We start from the raw sequence: 23,504 nt of genomic DNA, 5'->3' as shown, positions 1-23,504 counted from the left end.
GAACTCCGAAGGCAGTCGTAATATTTACTTAGTAGGCTAGGCTAACGCTGTTGCGCTAACGTTATCAAAAAAAACGGCGTAGCTTTAGCTAGCAGTCTAAACTTATCTCGAATCCAGACCTTTAACCGTCTATGGTCCAGACTCGAGTACCACAGCCCTGACAGGTATATATCACTGAGCTGAACAACAACAAGCTGCAACTTTTCTGTTTGATACAATGGGAGCCTGACTCTTGCATATGACCCCAATCTGCCCCTCTTATGGCTTGAAGCCATAACCTCCGCCAGTTTTTGGCAAAAGCATGCTTCCCCCTAGGTGTGTTAAACATCAGGCACCCAACACTGGTTTGTACAATTAACCACGCAACAACTCCTTGGCATTTTGACTTACGCTATGCCGCTACTACTAGCTAGCTACACAAAACACGTCTTCTTTCTGCCCCCCGGTTGCGTGCGCAAGTAGTGATGACGTTGCCGAGAAACCCATGTATATAGAGTAATGAATGACAGAGAAAACCTTCATTCACATTTGAATATTTATCGCAAGTCAGATCGTCATCGCAATATTCAACAATGTTATCGCACATGGCAGCTTTTCCTCGTATCGTGCAGCCCTACCACTACGACATAAACGCTCCACGCAGCTGATGTTAATACTTCTCAGCTGGTGGGTGTGTCGAGCCTGTGTGTTTTGTGTGTGTGTGTGTGTGTGTGTGTGTGTGTGTGTGTGTGTGTGTGTGTGTGTGTGTGTGTGTGTGTGTGTGTGTGTGGTAGAGCGAGGAGGAAGTGAGAGAGTGACGGCGGTTATCTTCGGAGTGAGTAGTGACACGGGAGTCATAGTGACAGAACCAAAGTGTCTCCCCTTTGCTTTCTGACCACGGTGGGAGATCTGGAGCAAGATAAGTTAACCCTCTCTTTGATTTCATGTTGTTAGGGAGAAGGAGAACCAGGAGAAACGAGTCGGGGGAAATGCAACGCTACCAAGTGATGTGTATTTTTCGAAAGGTGCATCAAAGAGTATAGACGTAACAAGAGGATAAACTCAATAGAATGTTGTGCAGCAGCTTGCAATGGAACATTCCATTGAGTGCAGCTCGGCCATCTTGGACTGAATGCAACACAACGTTCAATAGAGAGCCGAGGTCCCGGGCCTTCCGGTGGACCTCATGGGACCTTAACTCGGAAAAAATATGAACGGTAGTGAACGGGGAGAGGCAAATTATTTTTTGATCCCGTTTGAATTGAGCCATGGATTACAAATATGATGTTCGTCAATTTAAAAGTTAATTTTTCAACCGAAGAAAGTCTCAGTTAGCCCTAGGTTTGTCATATGACCACTTAGTTTTGTGTGAAACCGCTCAGTGGACTACATCTCCCAGTGGACTACATCTCCCGTCTCACACAAGCTACCTCACCTAGCTTGATGCTCGGCTTGCTAGCTAGCTTAGCTCTGTTCCACAACACATGTAACGTTATCTTAACTGCTGTGTTTTATCCAGTCAAGTGTTTTCAGCAGATAAGCCAAAGAACAAGAGAGATCCTCTGCTCATTAGAGTAACGTTAAATCTATGAAGGTAAATATGGTGCAAAACGTGAGAGCTTGTAGAATACAATGTGAGAACTTGCAGAACAAAAAATCTGAACTTGTATGTTAAAATTTGCACTTGTAAAAAAAATCTGAACTTGTAAATTGAAATTTGCACTTGTAGAAAATATTCACACACCTGTATTCTGAATGTGAAGTCGCAGAAAAAATATTCACACGTGTAGATTGATATTTGCATGAACACAATGACAGCTGCAAACGTGTAATGCAACATTTACTTGTGTACTTTTTTTTTTTACTCAAGTTAATTTTCCATCACAACCACAACTCAGTGTTTACAACCTCTAGAATCTGTCACTGCAACTTCACATATGTGCTCTCTCGCATCACAAAGTGGCGAATCTGCGCCTCGACTTTTGCAACACTTGTTGCGATACATTTGGTGCAAAACTAATTTGTACCTGTGGACTTAGGCTGTGGAGCTCTGAGCCAACAGGACGGGGAAAGCAGGGTTTCTATCACCAGATGAGGGACAACTCTGTACGGCTTATTTATGTAGCATGGAAGCTTGGTGGAATAGCAAGCTAGCGTTAGCTAACTAACCAACCAGCCTTTACAAATCCCCGGTACATCGTAGCTTCAGCGAGACGTCATCCATGAAGTGTGTAGTCTTTCTAATTACGTATTTTCACAGTCTTATACTTCAACAGTTTAACAACAAACCGAGACTTTATTCAGTTGAAAAATAATGTTTTAAATTGACAAACATCATATTTGTAATCCCTGGCTCAATTCAAATGGGATCAAAAGATAATTATCTCTCCATTGACTCTCGTCCATATTTTTTCCGAATATACTGTAGGTCCCATGGACCGGAAGTATAAGGGTGGGACTTCGGCTCTCTATTGAGTTTCTCCTCTTGTTGCTTCTATACTCTTTTGGTACATGTCGGGCAGGATGCAAAGCAAACAAAATATCGCATAATTATCGCAAGACTTTCGGTATAATATCGCGCAACATGATATCGCGATAACGATATTGAGTCGATATATCTTGCACCCTTACTAAAAAATGTAATCCCAAACGTAAAGGTGTCGTTATTTGCGCTCTTTGCCAAATGGAGTTGGCATACCACACCAGCACAACAGCAATGTGGGAGCATCTGAAACGGAGCACCCCATTGTCACTCATGAAGGCGACATTAACAACTAAGTACTAACGTTGGCTAAATTAATTTCATGTTTGTGTGGTGTGTTGTGTAGCTTGAGCTCTGCACAATTCGGTGGTGCTAGCTAACTATCTTAGCTCTCCGTGCAGTTTGTTCGTGCTAGGTTAGAAGCCAACATTAACGTTAGCTAGCTACTGGTGCCTTGACAGCTGTGTTTAGCTAACGTTAGTTATAATCTAATGTGGGCTTGAATCGTAGCTAGCTTACGGCTGCAGAACACAGCTATCAGTAGCTAACGTTAGCTAACGTGAACGTTAGCTACTAATCTAGCACGAACAAACTGCACAGAGATGCGTTGGTTAGCCTAGCACCAGCACACAGCTGCTAGATCTAGCTAAAGGTAGCAAGCAGATTGCAGTAGCTTTTGTTGGGACTGTAAAACTCAAAACAGGAATTTTATATTGTGTTAAACACTCTCAAGAATGTCTATACTGTCCACTGCACAGTGGGTTTTTTTGAATTACAACTTTTGAATTTTTTGAACAAGAAGTTATGTTGGTACTGTAAAGGAGTAAACAGGCTGGCCTTTCATTTTGTATAACAGTAAAATAATTTTATTTATTATATTTTGTGTAAAGCAGTAGATTTTTTGCTGTGCAAAACTGTTGTTTAATAAAATATATTATTAAGAATGTTTTGGTATTTATTTGGGATACATTATGGTTTTTATTAATTGAGCAACAAAAAATAATCGTTATATTAATCGTCCAATTAGTCGTTAGATTAGTCGACTAATCGATCAAATAATCGCACGATTAATCATTTTATAAATAATCGTTTACCCCCAGCCCTACCAAACATATTCAGTGTTTTATATTGTTTGTGTCAACACAGCCCTGAAGCTGGCCTTTGTCACAGTCAACTGACTGTAAACCTCGGTGACAGAGCTTACTAGACTAGCAAACATTAGAGAGAGAATGGCAAAGAAACAACTGCAGAGAAAATAGTGGAGAAAAGAAAGGAAACAGAGGGTGGTGTGGTGCTACTTTTCACCTGCAGATAAGGAAGTTGCACTATTTGGGACAAGAAGGTGGCCCACAGCAGCCAAAGCAGACACACAAGCAACGTTAACCTCTTCACACATTTAAAAACAACAATGTGAAAGTCATAGGGAGGCTGAACAAAAACATGAAGAATGGAAAAAGATTATTTTCATTTGGATTTTAAAATCTTCACGAACAATCAAAATGAAGTAAATAATAATGTAAAGATCTTTCTGTTTGGATATCTGAAGAATATCAGATTGTACTGTATTAATGAGGTCATTTTTTAAAATCGTTGGTGTCAGGAACAGGGTGGGAAATTAACTTTGGGCTGGTGGCTGCCCAATTTTACCAGCCACTTATATTTTTTACCAGCCACTTTTTCCAGAATTCAAATTTATAAAAATTGCACTAGCTTATTTTGAATTGATTTAATACATATTTTATTAATATAATTTATTTATTATATTATATATCTAATTTGAACATATGTTTCAGTAGCTTGTTGATCTTTACAATGTTAGTTAATTTCCTATCCTGGCCTGGGACACACATTCATACGGTGTGATAAAGGACTTATTGGACTTTAACTTATCATTGGTCTTAGAATAACGAGTGTAGCTGTCCTCAATTTAGGTCATCCTGTACATCTCATCTCCGGTTTTTCCTGCATCAACCGTGTGTGTGTGTGTTATACACACATACACACGGTAGAACTGAGCAGCAGAGAGCCAACAGGATTAAAACGCAGCTTTCAAGCGACTTAAACATCGTTACAGTCTACACTGATGTTAAAATGTATACACGTTGGCAGGACGGTCTGAAATGTTTTGCACGGCCTTTCGCTGTACGTTTTGTCAATCCGCCACTTGTTCGAAAAGTACCTTCTTTTCTTTACTTCGCCCTCAACAGTTTGTACAGTCATAGCTATTGCTGACTCCTAACACCGGGAAATGTCGCCATATTTTTTAACAGATAATTTTCCTTTCGTCTGTACCTCAGCTCAGCTACATGGTGTCATGGACTAGCGCTGAAAACTAGCTAGCTACTCGACTATGTGTGGTCAAAGCCCCGGCTGTGAATGGTTTCATTTCCTGTAAGTTCTTTGCAATAAAAGTCCTCCGTTATTTTGGTATTTTAATGTTTTTATTATGAAGCAGCAAAATCCGGAAATGTTGGGGATTCATTAGCAGTAACGTAACGCGACCGAACGCGACTCCTATAAGCATTGTTACTTAGCAACAGCATTCTTTGACAAAAACTGTCCAATTCGTTACAAGGAATGTTTTACAATCCACCCGCCACTGTGGATGGTAAACAAGGCAAAGTCACCCGCCACTTTGAAAAAATACCCGCCATTGGCTGGTGGCGGGTGCTAATTTCCCACCCTGGTCAGGAAGCCTAAATAGTTGACTAAGTAGTGGACGTTGCTCTGGAAAAACCCATGGCCTGTATTAAAATGATTTGTTTATTTTATTATTTATTCATAGTATTTCTCTAAATGACTGTACTATTCTTTACACTTAACATTTTTATTTCAATGTCAATCTCATTTTTGCTTTTGTAATTACATTTTCATGTGATTTAAGTGTAATGATCTATTTTTCTATTTTTTATTTTTGAAAAACCACATACCCATGTAAGAATGATCAGTATCTGTATCGAGGAAACTGTTATTGTATTGTAATCTGTAATGTATTGAATTGAAAAATGTTGGTATGGCCCATCCCTAGTATAGGTCCCGTCATTCTATACCCTGTCTGGTACGTTGATGGAGGGAAGCAGGCAGTGGATGAAACCAATGTGAGGCAAGGGAGGAGGGGTTCAAAATGCTATTCTAAACTTAAAACACATTTTAGCCCGGTTAATATTGTTTTACTACTTACAAAATTATTTTTAGTATATATTACAAATAGGGTGGTTTTTAATTATTTATATATTTTTTTAGAAGGGAGGGGGCAACCCCTCAGATGGGCTAGATCCTGACCACCCAGACCCCTCTCGTTTTCCGCCTATGAGATGAAGGAGGGGCGCTCGTTGGGCTCATGATAAAGGAAACGTCTTTATGGTCAGAGAATAGACTCGTTGGAGATGAGCCAGGTCTGCGCAGAATCGATCACCGGTGATCCCCGCCCAATGCATGCCGGTTAGATTTGTGTCCGACTTGATCCCGACTTGCTCTGACGTCATGCACACGTGGGCAACGATAATCTCATGAGACCAAGGCGGCCGCAGGTTTGAGACGCAGGCAGCGCAGTTGCTTTTCACCAACTGCAAGACCCAGGCGGACCCAGTGCGTACTGGGAAACGCCGGCCTCTCAGCTGATCTAACAGCTGATTCGTTCAGAATCGACTCAACATGATGACCTTTTATATAAACGTTTTATTGATTTTGAATCAGAGGTGTTTTAATTGCTATTTGTTTGATATAAAGACTTATTCTGTACAGAACACATGTTGTGTGGCTAATAATTACGTTTAGAAGTCAGAGAGACTAAATCTGTTCAGATTACAGATCATCTACAGTCTGTTTATTAAAATCAGCAACAGATAAACTAGATAATTTTGACAGCTACTCTGTCATGGTAAAAACAACTTGAGACTGTATACAAGCTGATATATGGGTCTGATAACATTTTATTAAATCAGAATCGGACCACAGTGTTTCTGTCACTTCCTGTTCAGCCTGAAGGCTGCTGGAATCAGCTGGAAACTGTCCGACTTGAGAGCGGATTTTTGTCACCACCCCCGGCTGCTGCCGCCTGCTCTCGTCCGCTTTACAGACGAGGTGCAGTTCATCTCTAACGAGCCTATTGTCTAATAAGGGGAGAATATCCACTCTTGGGAAACTTCCGGGTTGGTACAATGGGGCTTAATAGGTAGTGAGATAGGAAGTGAACGCTCGATGGTGTTTTTTGCCCCCAACTGCTTCTTCCAGGCAGCGCTGCGACCACTGCCTTCAAGGCACCTAACCCAAACCTAACCCTAATAACCAGTGCCTCCCAACGGTGCTTTCCAGACAGCGCTGCCTGGAAGGCACCGTTGGGGGCAAAAAACAGGCTCTCCATAGACAGGCTCTGGTTGAACCATAGATAGAATAATAACATAATAATAAGAAAGACATGCCAGAGGGTGTCAGTACCCGATCCGTGCTGCCTGCACGATCCGTTCTGCGCATGCGCACGATATTTATGCATGCGCAGATGATAATAATGTTTTATGACATACCCGATCTGTTCCACGCTAGCCTCCACTGGAAAGCTAACGTTACTTTAGCTAACAACAACAAAAAATAATAAATACAAGCATTGAGTGATTGTATTTTAAATGACACAAGTAAAGTAGAACTGATGTAACAGCTGTTATATATGTTAACGTTTATTTTCAAGTTTTATTTTGAGGGTCTTTTAAAGTAATTACATGCTGTCTCAGCTAGCGGTTAGATGAATTAGCTGTTAGCTAAACTAACGTTAGCTTGCCTGTGGAGGCTGTCACTACCCAAAGTGAGTAGAGTGCAGTTTTGAGTTGCGCATGCTCAGATTTAAACTGTTTACGGCATAACGTGTCTTACTGAAATTGGTGAAATCTGTAAAATAATAAACTTTTCTCTTTACATACAATAACAGAAGATGGAAATCATTTCAAAAACGTTTTAGCTATACAATTGTTTGATTGCTAACGTTAGCTCAAAACGCCATTCAAGTGACAGCCTTTGTGGTGTTTGATGGCTAACTTGTAGCTAGCAGTCATTTAAAAAACGTTTTAGCTATATGATAGTTTGATTGCAAACGCTAGCTAAAAACGCCGTTAGCATCTAGTAGGCTACTTGATTGCTAACGTTAGCTCAAACCATAGACCGTATCATATTAGAAATTCTTTGACAGTATGCTCAAAATGCCGTTAGCATCTAGTAGACTACTTGATTGCTAACGTTAGCTCAAAACGCCGTTAGCATCTTGTAGGCTACTTGTCGCAAAAGTGACGCATGCGCTACTCAAAACTGCACTCTACTCACTTTGGGTAGTGACAGAGGCATTGACATATATTAAATCGACCAACAGATGCCGTGTCTCTGGACGGAGACCAGTGAAGGCTATTAGAAGCACTTTTCCGGTGAGCGCTGAGCGTTACTGCGCAGCCTCCAACTGAGAGAGACAAAGTAAATGTGACGTCTGAAAGTTGTAAGTCTTCTGGTAGCTGTGCCAAGTGAAATCTCAATCATTCCCAATCTTACAGAGACGGAGAGCGTAGGTATATGTAAGGAGATAACATTGACACAGGCTAATTATTGATCACTAACATGCTAGTTAACATCAGTAATTAAACCTAAACAGCTAACGTCCAAACTGCCTGTGAGCTTCTCCTGTACTATACGGTAATTCCTCTACTGTGTGAGAGTAAGTATCGTGGTTATGACACAATCGTTAGCCTATATTTATAAAAACGTCTGCTACGGAGCCATAACGTGAGATACAAGGTAATGGAGCCTTTTTTACATTGTCGTGTTTCTTTAGAAATAAACAATGGACAAATCAAGACTTTAAACGCTTCAGATGTAAAGTTATTCTCTGTCAAAGTGGCGCCAAAATGTATGCTAGTCAGTTGAATGCTAACGGGAGGTGATCTCTTTGTAGCGCCAAAATGGTGCCATAGGAGGTTCTAGTTCTGAAGCGAAGCTTATGGTGCCTTCTTTTTGTCTTGCAATCGCAACTAGTAGCTCGAGTGTGACGTCACATCCATGTCGAAAAACGAATAACAGCGGGTTGTTGCGTTCATTTTGTCACACAATACTACGAGTCGGAGAAAAGATGGATTTTTGTAACATTTAGGATTCTATTCACCCAGTTATTGACATATTACACAAATATATTTCACAGTTTGATACATGAAAATTACGTTTTGATTAACGTTAACGTTAGGCTACTGCTCTGCTTTCTGCTCAAGACTCGGCTTAAAGCCATTGTTGTCATATAGCAACAGAGCGTCTCTAGCCAATTTCAGCTGCACAAGCTACAAAATAACTTATTGGGCGGTATTTAACCCATAATAAGACTGCAGTGACATGCCTATAGGTAGCAGTATACAGTGCTATGTGTACGACTTCTTCATTTGGTTACAACAAAGACAAAAGTGCTTAAAATTGTAGAAAACCACAATGTTTACTACGTGTGATGCACGACATAGCCATCTTTGAAAGTGAACTTGGGGTCCTCTGGGTTCAGACGACTTGACGAGTCGTATATACAACCTCGGGGTCGTTCTTTTTGCAACTTCCGGTTCGTAACTCTGGAAAACGACTCGTAGATCGACTTCGGTGGACAAAAAGAACGCACCATTACCCCCTTGGTACTGACAGAGGGCTTGTGACCTATGGTGCGTTCTTTTTGTCGAAGTCGATCTATGAGTCGTTTTCCGGAGTTACGAACCGGAAGTTGCAAAAAGAACGACCCCGAGGTCGTATTTTTCATGTATCAAACTGTGAAATATATTTGTGTAATATGTCAATAACTGGGTGAATAGAATCCTAAATGTTACTAAAAATGTTTAAAAAATCCATGTTTTCTCCAACTCGTAGTATTGTGTGACAAAAAGAACGCAACAACCCACGGTTACTCGTTTTTCGACATGGATGTGACGTCACACTCGAGCTACTAGTCGCGATTACAAGACAAAAAGAACGCACCACTACATCCATGCTTGTGACACAGAACACTCTTCGGAAAAGGGCGGGTACTTTAAAAAAATACCTGACAGGTGATTGGATGAACCATCTAATCCGTCTATCACGTTCGCCATTTTTGTTTTGAACACACAGTCGCGGCCATAGATATCAAATGGTCGCGGGCGTCATACCCAAGGGGGTAAGCTTTGCTTCAGAACGCGTAGCTCCTATGGCGCCATTTTGTTGCTACAAAGGGATCACCTCCCGTTAGCATTCCACTGACCGCCATCTTTTTTTTACGTCACTTGATAGCGAGCTAGCATACATTTTGGCGCCACTTTGACAGAGAATAACTTTACATCTGAAGCGTTTAAAGACTCTATTTGTCCATTGTTTATGTCTAAAGAAACACGACAATGTAAAAAAGGCTCCATTACCTTGCACCTCACGTTATGGCTCCGTAGCAGACGCTTTTGTAAAAATAAGCTAACGATTGTGTCATAACCACGAGACTTACTGTCGCATAGTAGAGGAATTACCGTATAGTACAGGAGAAGCTCACAGGCAGTTTGGACTTAAGTGAGCTGTTTAGGTTTAATTACTAATGTTAACTGGCATGTTAGTGATCAGTAATTAGCCTGTGCCTATGTTATCTCCTTACATATACCTATGCTCTCCGTCTCTGTAAGATTGGGAATGATTGAGATTTCTCTCGGCAAAGCTACCAGAAGACTTACAACTTTCAGACACGTTGCTCACGTCACATTCACCTTGTCTCTCTCAGTTGGAGGCTGCGCAGTAAAGCTGGCCATCACCGGAAAAGTGCTTCTAATAGCCTTCACTGGTCTCCGTCCAGAGCAACGGGGTCTATTGGTCCATTATATATATGTCAATGGTCATACCATGAATCACACAAACCTCAACCACGCCTGGATCTAGGAGAAGCTCTGCCGCGCAAAGTCACATTTAAAGAGCAACAAATTATTGAAATATCCAAACTGCAGAATCTGAGTTTTTGCAATTAGGCTAAAGCATATTACAACATTGTTTATTTGTTTCATTTTCATTTTTAAAAGCACACAAGTTTGCACCAAAATGCTTCACAAAGATGAAAACATAGCATAAAACACAAATATATATACATCGATTTAGTGGAAATACAACATGATTGTAGTTGAGACATGAATTGAAACCCTTGGAATCACATAAACTGATAGGCCTATATACACACCCATATACATAGGCCTACATAAATAAAATGTAACGTCATTAATCCCCCCCCCACACACACACACACACACACACACACACACATACACGCGCGCACACACACACAGCTCACCTGCAGCCAGAGAAAATATCCAAAATGACATGAAGAAAGCCACATGTGGTGCTGATGTTAATGTAGACATGGCGGCAGCCTGCTGCTAATGAGACGGAGAACAAAACTGTTTGTCCTCTCCGTCACCAGAACCTGCCCAGACAGCTGCAAGAGCTTATACATGGTAGTCCCCTCCTCTGCACAGAGGGAGGAGGAAAGGGAGGGCGTCACGTGATTTACAAGAAACTGTAACTCCCAGTGAGGCCTTCAAATACAGGCTCGAAAAAAATTACTCTGCCAACATGCAGGAAATACAAATATTTTTAATATACTTAAAAAAAAGTGTGAAATAACTGAAAACATGATTTATATTTTAGTTTCTTCAAAGTAGCCACCCTTTGCTTTTTTTGATAATTCTGCACAGTATGGGATTAGTTTTGTGACTTTAATTCCAAGCAAAACTTCTCAAGTATCAAACAAAAAACACTAACTCAAGCAAAAAAATTGTCACCTCTAAGGTAAAACTTAAAACTTGCAAACAAAACATTTGTCTAGTTGTAAACTATTGGTCTTTTATTTGTTTGATATTATGTCCTTTTGTTTACAGTTCCCTCTGCTTCTTTCTCAGTGATCAGTCTTTTGCTCTCTCCATCACGTTTGCAGTCATGCTCCCAGCTTTCTCCTTTGCGCTCCGTGACTTTTGCTTGCGATTCTGACACAGATATCTCTCGTGGGCGGGTCTTACAGGGGTGCGTCCCCATTGGCTAATGAGTGTTAAGGGGAAAGTTTGAGTGACAGCTCAGCCTCAGTGCAGGTAAACACACGTTAGAGACTCAGAGTCTGGTCTGGAGGACACACAAGCCACTCCACAGGGGATTACTACAAGATTAATAAAGTGTAAGTATTGATCATATATATATATATAATCTGTGATCTACGTTGCAAGCATGGTTACTAGACATTTGTTGTTTCGTTGTGTTAAGTTACTAGCTAGCTAGCTACTAAAGCTTTTTTAAGTTAGCATTTAACGTTAGCTATACTGCTAACGTTATCTAAAACTTGTAGCCGCCGGCTACCTTATTGAGCTAATTTACCATGGGAATCATGTATTCTTCATGAGGCCTTACTCAATGGAGCTGTATTAATAATCGTCTTCTCTCTGTAGAGACCTGCAGGACCCGAGCAGACCAGGTTACCTGGGAGAACATCGTAGCTCTATAATATAGCTAGCTACGTTACTAACATAAGCTTAGGTTATATTATGGTCTATTAGGAAAAATTATTATCCAGCTAACTACTAATTGTTGTGGTTGCTATTGGCCTGATAATACACAATGCTAGGGTATTGGTTAAGTTGTACAATGTAGAAGCTGTGAATGTAATATATAGAGTTCGACACATACATTAGATAATGTTCCATCTGTACAAATTGCTTCTAATTTCTTTGCACTACCTTAAGATGGCAGATAACGGACGTATTTTTTAGCGCTGTAAATGTCAACACTATTTAGAATTAATGCATAGTGTTACTACTGTCCAAACTATGTACTTTAACTAACACACCTTTACAAATACTTGCTTAGTGATCCTTATGGTTTGATGTGATGTGCATGTGTTCTGGTGGCTGGCCATATCTTACTTTACACATGTAGTCAACGTGGAGGTAGGAATCTAGAAAATGTGATCAATAATATTCCAGAAATAAGTGTTCCAGTAGTGTTCAGGAAAGCTAGAAAAATGTTACTAGAGTGCAGGCTTTATTACAATTATTTATTATTAAGCTAATTTCAAACACTTTTTATCATCCAATAAGGTACTTCAAGCTTTACAATAAGAAGTCAAGGAAGTGAAGGACTACAGCCACATCCCAGCCCTTCAGAGATCTTTCCTGCAGAAAAGGCTGTGGTCCAGACTGGAGCGGTGGGCCCTCAGTGAGCTCAGGAGACCAGATGATCCCAGGCGTCCAGGAGTTGTGTGTGATATTCCTGCACCACCCTCAGACGTGTTGTTGCAGACACAAGTCAGCAGAGAAATACAGCTTGCCTTAGGTGAAACTGAATATGTGAAATATATACATAACCCAATTACTCAGTATGTTTGTGTATTGTTGGTGATGAAAAACTGACCCTGACCTGTGATGTACTGCAAATAATTACTGACACTGAGTTCCAGCTTCTTCTACCACCGGAGCCCCAGCTAAATATGTTCAAATATCAATTATGTGTGTGAAGTTTTATATTGGACTAAAAATAAAGCATTATAATAGTCTCAACCTTATTTCCTTTTATATAATGAACCAAACTGACAAGGGTGAATGTAAAAAAATGTTTTAATATATTATGTGCATTTAAAATATAATTACAGTAAGACAATGTAAACACAAATTTAATTACAGGACAGTATACTGTAGTATGATATATTGACATACAATGGACTAAGAAACTACAAGTACACCAATGAAAACTTAAGAAAAAGGTTATTGTAAGTGTTAGAGTATCTCAGCAAAATAGGATCAATACATACGCTATTGGTCTACACCCTGGCTGTTTGAAGCCTTCGCACACAGTGTTTCCTCCACAGAGAGACTAAAGGCTCCTCTCTCTCTGCTGCTCCCACATCCTCCTGGTTGGTCTGCCTGCTGCCTGACGTGAGCTGTGATAGAAAATTATAACAAAGTTTCTTACACAAATCAAATGGTAACAAAGTTCTTACTGATAACTGAGGCTTCCAAGGTTGTGTGATTTACAATAAAAATAACTTGCTTTTCAGTAGCCATTAGCAAATGTGTAGGCTTTAAAAACACTATGAACATTTTCCTTATGCTGACCTGCTTGCAAATGCAACAGAAGACATGTAATTACAGTTAGAATAGCCAGTCTGTCATAACTAGGAAAGTACAGATGAGCATAAAACTATAAAGATGAACCAGTTAAGCAGTGCTAACACTGCATTTGTACTGTACAGTATGTGTCGACCTCTAGATATAATACATTATATTCACAGCTTCCACATTGTACAACTTAACCAATACCTTAGCATTGTGTATTATCAGGCCAATAGCAACCACAACAATTAGTAGTTAGCTGGATAATATGTTTTCCTAATAGACCTAAGACCTGGGAGAGCATCGTAGCTCTGCTCGGGTCCTGCAGGTCTCTACAGAGAGAAGACGATAATTAATACAGCTCCATTGAGTAAGGCCTCATGAAGAATACATGATTCCCATGGTAAATTAGCTCAATAAGGTAGCCGGTGGCTACAAGTTTTAGATAACGTTAGCAGTATAGCTAACGTTAAATGCTAACTTAAAAAAGCTTTAGTAGCTAGCTAGCTAGTAACTTAACACAACGAAACAACAAATGTCTAGTAACCATGCTTGCAACGTAGATCACAGATAATATATATATGATCAATACTTACACTTTATTAATCTTGTAGTAATCCGCTGTGGAGTGGCTTGTGTGTCCTCCAGACCAGACTCTGAGTCTCTAACGTGTGTTTACCTGCATTGAGGCTGAGCTGTCACTCAAACTTTCCCCTTAACTCTCATTAGCCAATGGGGACGCACCCCTGTAAGACCCGCCCACGAGAGATATCTGTGTCAGAATCGCAAGCAAAAGTCACGGAGCGCAAAGGAGAAAGCTGGGAGCATGACTGCAAACGTGATGGAGAGAGCAAAAGACTGATCACTGAGAAAGAAGCAGAGGGAACTGTAAACAAAAGGACATAATATCAAACAAATAAAAGACCAATAGTTTACAACTAGACAAATGTTTTGTTTGCAAGTTTTAAGTTTTACCTTTGAGGTGACAATTTTTTTGCTTGAGTTAGTGTTTTTTGTTTGATACTTGAGAAGTTTTGCTTGGAATTAAAGTCACAAAACTAATCCCATAGCACAGGGGCGTAGGAATGAGTTTAACATTGGGGGGGACACATAATGGAAACCTGAACAAAAATATGTCATAAATTAACTACACTGCAAAATATTCACCAACATACTCTATTCTACTTGTAAAGATAAAGGAAAACACATTTTGAATGGCAGTAATTAACTGATAAATATCAAATCAATTCTTCTAGAATTTAAACATCAGGCATGAAAACAGGTCAAGGGTGAAAAAGGTGAGAAGGATATTACCCCTCTGGAGGGGTCCGGGGGCATGCTCCCCCGGAAGAAAATTTTAAATATTCCATATTTTAAAGCAAGGTAAGTCTTATAAAACTAACTTTCTGTCATATTTGCTGAAACTGACCCTATGTTCCAGTAGAACTACATGAATTATGTAAAATAAAAATAAAAAACAGCTCCTCTGGCCCCTCCTACAGCCTGTAGTGCGATTGGCAAAATTCCACCGCTCCCGGTCGATTTTCTCCAATCAGGGTCACAGGGGGCGGGTCTATCTGCCTGTCAATCACTACTTAGACACGCACACGCATATAATAGCGTTCTCCCCTCCCCCCTCCCCGCGCACGAGCTGCAGAAAGGTTTTCCAAAACTCTGTGAATAATGGAGTGGCTTTTCAGAGGTGGCATGAGCTCTGGGATTTTAAAGATCTGAAGAACGATGCAGATGTAGCCACATTTCCTCTCGACAGGTAACATAATTACCATTGATGATTTATCTTTCACTTGGTTATTAGTAGAGGTCGACCGATAGTGGATTTTACCGATACCGATAGCTAGGTTGGGCCGTATTTGCCGATAACCGATTAATCGACCGATAGTATTTAGAATTGATACTGGATAAAACAGTTGACAAAATACATACATTTTTTCAAAAAAAGTCCAGACGCTTTTGCCAATAATCAAAATAATAATGTCATATCTATTGATATTACACCCACAGCAATGCTACACAAGCATGTGTGTTGTCTAAAACTTTTCTAAAAGTTTTCCTACATATTTGGAGTCAGCCAGTGCAAAAATAAACATAATGAGCATTATAATTCATATAAAAGGACAAACTATTTACATTTCTTCAAAAAAGGCCAAAATGTATGCCAAATCTCAAAACAGTGACGCCATCCCAGATAGCAAATAGTCATTGAAACGATGTTAAATCAACATCCTGCTGTCAACGATAAAGTCATTGAATCAACATTGAACTCTGATGTTGATTTTTCATCATGTTGCACCCTCTATTATTGAAACAACGTTTAAATCATACCTATAGATCAACAGGATTTCAATGGTATTTCGATTACAATGGATATTGAAACAATGTTACCCAGATAGCAAATAGTCATTGAAACAATGTTAAATCAACATCCTGCTGTCAACAATAAAGTCATTGAATCAACGTCAAACTCTGATGTTGATTCTTCATCATGTTGCACCCTCCATTATCATTGAAACAACGTTTAAATCATACCTATAGATCAACAGGATTTCAATGGTATTTCAATTGTAGTGGATATTGAAACAATGTTGAAATCCCAGTATATCAACGAAACATCAATGGTATTTTAGTAGCCTATAGCTAGCTACCACAGGTTTAATCTAAAAATGATAAATTAATATATTAAAACAGTATTAGGCTATTATAATCCTACTTATCGACAGCCAGGATGGGCTATGAGCAAAATACAGAAACTATGGCAGACTAGCCTTCTGCCTAGACTTTCTAGCACAAATGACACCCCACGCATTTAAAAAAAAAAATGAAACCGTTTTTATTGTATTCTTTTCTTTTTCTTTTCTTTTAACTCGCTATATCTCCAGGGTCGGTCTTCCAGCTCCCCCCCGCCCGGTCTGGTGCGTAGCGCAGCCATTTCTGCACAACTTGAGAAAAATCATAGGCATTTGCCGTACTCAGTTGTTGAGTCAGGGCATCTAAAATAGAAAACAAGCACATTTTAGTTTGACATTAGCAGTAGACTTCTGCCTGTGAAGGATATAAACTTGATAAGGCCATATAGAAAAATGTGTGTGTGTGTGTGTGTGTGTGTCATAACTAGTATCCTTCCCTCACAAACGTCTCACACTCAAGTCCTACACTAGCCTAATTTAATTTGAGCGCTACCGTTGCCCATGTTTTCCCCGCATGCCCTTCAGCTGGAAGAACGACGTCACCATAGGACCACGCCACTCTCTTCTCTGAATCACGTTTCAGGTGTGATCACTCCTTGATTGGCGCTACCTTGACTGTCAAATATGTGTGCTGGATGCTGGTCCGATATTTTTCCACTTTGGTCTGAAGCGTCACTGAGGTAATTTGTGGCAGAAGGGACACCACAACAAACTTCGCATCTGGAAACATTAACTGGTAAGTCTATCAGAATAAATGCAACGTCCTAATAGCCTAATAGGCGAATGTAGCCGTTTTAACATCAATTTGGAAAATTGGTCTAGCTAGTCTAGCTTAGCGTAAAAAAAAGGTAATTATCAAATTTTCAGTAGGAGTTATTACATAAGGCTCCAATTTGAGTGGAGTGCTTCTCCCTTCTCACCAGAGAGATAAACATATTTAAATGTTTCTGTGTCTATCCAGTGTTACACAATTTAGAGAAATAGCCTAGCTGAGGTAGAGTTCCGCCTGCCAGATGTGATTTGGCCTCAGATTAGCCCTTTCTTAGCTTCCACAGGCGACAGAAAAGTGAATTGGCCTAGGAGTAGGCTTCACTCATTCCCTTTTTTGTTTAAAGTCCAAGGCACACCGGTGTTCTGTCAAACTGGGCTACTTGTCGTCGTCAAGTTGTGCTACCATTAGTCGCACCTTGACATGTCAACACCCAGTCGCACATAGACAGTAAAGTGATATAATTTTCTGAACTTACCAGACTGTTGTAACTGTTCTATTATTTGCCTTTAACCACTTAGTCATTATATCCACATTACTGATGATTATTTATCAAAAATCTCATGTAAATAATAGTCAACACTATATCGTTGCGGTATCGATATTGTGGTATTTTGTCAAAAATATCATAATATTTGATTTTCTCCATATCGCCCAGCACTACTTTTGGGGAAGAGAATCGATTGAGGGCATAATGTTTACTGAAAGCACTGCATTCATACTTAAGCAGAATGACTTACCAAACATGCATTTGCAGAGGGCCATTTCTTTAAAGGACCGCTTCTGTTTGGTCACATCATTATTTTTCTTACCAGCCCAGTTTAGGCCTGAGGCCACCTCGTTGGTCATGCTGTATGCCAGCATGCGCCGAACCCTGATCTCCCAGCCCAGTCTCATGGCAGTTCGTGTAAATGTGACGTTATTTTAATCTATTGATACGTGTTCACGGAGACGTTTTTGTCGGTTTTTACGTGGTGGACAACACGAAAATGTGAAGTAATGTATTTCAATGGGAAACATATTTTGTGGCCACAGCACGAAAATGGTAGGGAGTAATATAAAAAGCCGAAATCCGCGTAGGGAGGTTGGTCGGGGTGGTGGATGGGTTGGATGGATGACTTTCACCCAGGAGACCGGGGATCGCGTCCTGCGTATGGCGCTTTGTTTCCCGGGGATGGCGTCCCTGCGTGTGGCGTTTTGTCCCGCGTGTTACTGTGGCGCGTCTCCCGGCGTTTAAGGCGCCCTTTCCCCGTAATGTTTTTCCTAAACCCAACCTCCGGCAACCTGTTATTGTGGCGCGTCCCTAGCGTGCGCCTGGCGGGCGCCTGGCAGGCACCTCGCAGCCGCCTTCCAGCTTATTATGGAGCGTCCGCCTCCCGGCCTCCTCCCGGTCGCCTCATCCAGCGTGTCCCCAGTGCGCCGCGTTGCGGGCGCCTCCCGGCTTATGGAGCTTCCTCCCGGCTTATGGAGCTTCCTTTTCGGCCGCCTCCCGGTGTCCTTTCCCCGAGAAAATAACGTGACATTTACACGTAAAAAACGAGAAAAACGTCTCTGTGAACACGTATCAATAGATTAAGAATAACGTTGATATTTACACGAACTGCCGTGAGGCCGGGTTGGATCTCCTGGGTGGTCCCCCCAATAATTGTGAAGCAGGCCACCTATCAAAATAAAAAAGTGTAACTATTTCAGTTTAAACAGTAAACAATTTTAAAAAGGGTCTTTTTCAAAAGATGCTGTAATGTTGCTCTATGTAGGTTTGTCAATTTTCAATTCTGAATTTAACTGAGATTAAAGTATTAAATTGTGATATTTGTTTGCATCCTCATGTGGGATAAGATTAAACAGATTAACAGATTTGTTAAACAGTTTAACAAAATTGGGCAGAGCAGTAGGGCTGCTCGATTATGGAAAAGAATATAATCACGATTATTTCTGTCAATATTGAAATCACGGTAATTTAACACTTCTGGAATGATCTTACAATTATTGAACTTAAAAAACAATGGAAAAAGTAAAAAAAAAAATACAACTGTGAAATTTGCCTTAATACTTTTCCTATTTAAACTTTATTTTTTCATTCAGAACACAAGAGAAAATAAGAGTGTACTTGCAAAATGTAATGAGCTAAATAATTGTTTTTCTCGATTATTCTGTTTTTATGATCTTTGGGAGCCAAAATCATAATTAACGATTACATTTTGATTAATTGCACAGTCCTACAGAGCAGTGAAATTCAGTCAGAAGAATGATGTAACCACTTTTTAACTATTAAATAATTACCATTGCCTTCCTAGCATCCTGGGACTGGAGTATCACCTCTGCATTCTCCAGCTCCTCCATGCTGTGCAGAGGCAGTTGCAATGGCTCTGCCATCAAGCCCACCACCCCAGCACTTTGGCCACACCTACAAATATCCCTCTGGGGACAATAAAGTAGGCCTATAGCTTGCAAAATGGTTCCTATGATGTGTGAAAATTAAAACCTTGTCATAGGACTATAGCAAACACATCGTTGGAAAAGTATCAACCTGGAGAGTAACATATGTCAGTCTGGAGAGCATACATTACTCCTGCTTTGAAATATTGACCTCTGAACCTTGAACCCAGTATATGTTTGAAGGCCTGTCATTTAGCAACAGAAGGTGCTGCACACATAAAACCAGCTGTTATAGAAAGCTCTGGACCTCAGCTATCATGTACATATGGTCTCCAAAGTTTATCCACTGTAAGCACTGTCAAATATGGTAATATTTTCACCTATTTAACGATTCTATTTTTAAAATCTGATGACACCAGTGTGTTCCCAATCCAAAAACCCCCAGGGTGTATCCAAAATTATACACTACCAACTTCTACTTATGAGAAATATACCAATATATTTAAAAACTACAACTCCCACTGCGGACCAGAATCTGTTACAAAGCTTGAGCACTTGTAGTTCTTCCGGGGTGGTTGGGCGGACGTGTTCGGCTCCTCTTTCTGCTGTCTGCCGTGAGTGGGCTTCATTCCGTTTCCGGATCATGTATAGAGCAACAGAACAGCAGAACAACAGAGTAGATACAATCAAACAGAAAAGAGATGAAAAAAAAAAAAAACACGCATGCACACTCTACACCCAGATAAGCTCTCAATATCCCTACCCCCATCCCTATCACGTGTAGAAAGTCTGAAAACCGACTAATTTAACATATAACACATGTATAACATGTATTTGTATCTTTTCTATATACAATAATTACGACGTCACTTCCGGAGTCTTCAGCTGATTTTTTTTAAACGTTATTACGATGCATAACTTACTGGAACAAAACTGAGCAACGTGTTGTTGCTGGTGACAAAACTACTGATTATATATATTTATTACATGACTTGCTTATATTCTAATGTACAATGCAGTCTGTTATTTTCTTGATAACAGACCGTTGCTAAGTATAACACACCGTTGCCATGCATAGGAGAGCGTTGCCATGGACGCAGTTCTGTTCCCTCTGGAGGAGAGCTATCAATAAATCCGCTAGAAGAAGATTGGCGTCGGGGTCCTGATCACCCCGTCGTTGTTGTAGTCGCTATAACAACGCTCTACATGATCCCTAACGTACATTGAAGTGATACAGGCGTTAAAGACCCGCTGATCGCTGTCTGATTCTGTGAATGAATGCCCGCATTGCATCGTGGGACATCGGCTTTGAATGCGCCCAGCTCGGCTCATATCGTAGCTTACTGTTCTGTCTTATTTACTGTAATATTTCACCGGTAATAAGACCGAAATAATATTATTAAAATAAAGAAATGCATACCATGATAACAGCTAAACACATGTTGAAAGATGTAGCGTTTTAGTTTTAAAAATATCAATAAACAACAAAGCAATCCAGCTTCCCTGGCCGAAATAAACCGAAATAATAACATTAAAAGAAATACATATAAAACATGATAAGATCTGGTGAAAGTTTCGTGCTGTGATTACGTAAGATGCTTCTCATTGAAATACATTAGTTTAAAAAACGTGACCCCAACACGTAAATCTTCACAATAACGTGATGGTATCACGTTCTAATAGATTTAATTTCGTAATGCCATCACGAACTGACGTGAGACTGGGTTGAGTTTTGTACTTGCCTTTTAAAAGCTGCCTGGCGGAGTCTCTTGAGTCTGTGACAAAATATTGAAAACAAATTTTTTTAATCTGTATGACATAGGTGTTTGGAATAACATGAAACTCTCTTTTATAAAACATACCTTCTGCAGAGAAATTGGCTGCAGACCGGGGAGTACTGGTAGAAGCCACCGGCAAAAATGAATGAAAATCTTCAGCAAAGAAGGTAATGGGTTGGCTGTTGGGGTAGGGCAGCGGAGACTGGCAGCTGGCTGGGGCGGGCAGGGTCTCGTAGCTGGTTGGGTTATTAAAAGTGGTCTGGCAATTTGCTGGGGCTAGAGGTTGGAGTTGGGAGGATGGAGAGGGAGACTGCAGAGGGCTGGAGGCTGTTGGTGCGTATGACAAAAAAAGTTGGGAGGGGGGGGTATAAAGGATATTACAGGTTATTATGCTGAATTAGCTTCTCTGCTTACTTTGTTAAACACACCACACTGTTGCCTATGTTAACCCCACCCTTAGGCAGCCCTTTAGGGGCAAACAAAAACCCAACATTGACCCAAATTCCTAATAAACACCTGAGCAGAGGTAGAGAATCGGAGGAGAACTGACAAACAGCACAGGGAATACATACAACCGTAACAGCTACTATACCTGGGAACAAAATTTTGGGAGCTTGGGGATATTTACTCCAGGGTTGGCCATCTTCATCAGAGTCATCAAGGTTGTTGTAGATTGGGTTTGGTCTAGAAGTGAACATGGACAAACTATAAATACACTGCGTTATTTACATTTGTTCATCTCTATTTACTATAATATTCAAAATTTCAAAAATATTTCTATATTACAGCAAACAAATATATTTCTGATGATGGCCATGTGCAAATACAATTCAGCAACTTTGCACTATGAATTTGGAAATTCATTATTTCTTCTTTCTCCTTTTCAGAGGCTGTTGGCACTCCTCTGATTGGATGTCGGTAGTGTCGCATTGCTGCTTCAAATACCTTTCCAGGCACCTCTCTGCTTCCTCAAATGTATCTGCAGACACAGAGATGTTATGAAATACTGATACAAAGGGCTATGATAAAATCTCAACCAGATTTAATAATACCCACCTCGGCTTATGAGGACCCTGACAGGCTCATAAATCTGCCATTCCTCCGTTGGTTCATCCCTCCTCCTGATGGCAGCACGAACCTTGCCCGACTCTTTTGGAGGGTATGGAGGCCAGAAAACCTTCTCCCCCTGAAGCCATATGTGTGGCACAACTTCTGTTCCACCACTGTTGAACTGCACAAGGCACCACTGCTTCATACTATTTGTTCATGGTAAAGATAATGGTTGGTTATTAACACATGAACTGATTTTCATGAACTGATTTTATGAACTGATTTTCATGAACTGATTTTATGAACTGATTTTCATGAACTAATTTTATGAACTGATTTTATGAACTGATTTCACGAAAATTATTTACTTTGTATGTATATGGGAATGGCAATGAACTCTTTTTTATGGGGGAAAAGTATATATTTTGTTTTAATTATTTGGAGCTTTACAACACTGACACGGCTGCTTAAGTCCCACACTTTGTAACAGGGGCGGATCTACAGGGGGGCAAGGGGGGCAGCTGACCCCCCACTGTAGGGCCTTGCCCCCCCCCCAGCTGCCCCCCTAACTTTGGTGTTCAAAAAACTTTGCTTATAAAAACAAACTGACACTATGTGCACAGGCTTCTTAAAACATTGAAACAAAGAATTAATTTATATTAATTCATAATAAATGATAATTGTAGATGTAATCTTAGCCCCCTGCCCCTCAAATACTTAGCTACGTCCCTGCATCAAACGTGCAGAGCAGCGTTCGCACATTCTGGCCGCGCACACAGCGGAGTGCCGCTCGCTGCGTGTGCGGGCCCTGCATCCCGGCAAAGACTGGGGCCCCGAGTTGCCCCCGAGCCTCTGAAAGTGAAGTCAGCTTCCCCAGGTGAAGTTAAAACACACGTTTCATGTAAAGTTACATTTGTAATAAATGTAATGTCTGCTAAAGGCGAGTCAGCATCAACAACAGCGCCCATTACGTTAGCCAAAGGTCAAATCGCTCCCTCGTGATTTGTGTTAAGCGCTCCTGCTGTTTGATTAGTTTGATTTCAGTAAAGACAAGAAGAGCATAATAAACCAAAATATTACAAACTGGCATATTTAATTCATAACCTCCGTCTCGGGGGGTCCCCAAAAAAAACAAACAACCCCCGCAATATTATTTATATGATTATTAAAAGGAAAATTTTAAAATCCACTGAAACCCTTTGTTTGAAAATCTCATAAAAAAAAAAAAAAAAAAAAAATATTTTAAAAAAAAACTGCCGC

At 40.3% G+C, this 23,504-nt stretch overlaps 2 protein-coding genes across 7 annotated transcripts in view; one reads left to right on the top strand and one right to left on the bottom strand.

The window, feature by feature from the left end:
* The window catches only part of LOC120572744 (hemicentin-1-like), a 96,757-nt gene extending 85,854 nt beyond the window's left edge, over nucleotides 1-10,903 (bottom strand). For all 6 annotated transcript variants that reach the window (XM_039822149.1, XM_039822150.1, XM_039822151.1 and 3 more), the window contains exon 1: nucleotides 10,761-10,903. In XM_039822149.1, the coding sequence (XP_039678083.1) occupies nucleotides 10,761-10,830 (70 nt within the window). In that variant the 5' untranslated portion in view covers nucleotides 10,831-10,903. The remainder of the gene's footprint in view (nucleotides 1-10,760) is intronic.
* Nucleotides 1-23,504, top strand: part of LOC120572607 (low affinity immunoglobulin gamma Fc region receptor II-like) — a 243,189-nt gene that overhangs the window by 117,153 nt on the left and 102,532 nt on the right. The window lies entirely within an intron of this gene.

Source organism: Perca fluviatilis, chromosome 14, assembly GCF_010015445.1.
Source record: "Perca fluviatilis chromosome 14, GENO_Pfluv_1.0, whole genome shotgun sequence".
Lineage (NCBI taxonomy): Eukaryota > Metazoa > Chordata > Actinopteri > Perciformes > Percidae > Perca > Perca fluviatilis.
The sequence above is the reverse complement of the archived record's forward strand: the minus strand, read 5'-3'. Positions and strand labels throughout refer to the sequence as shown.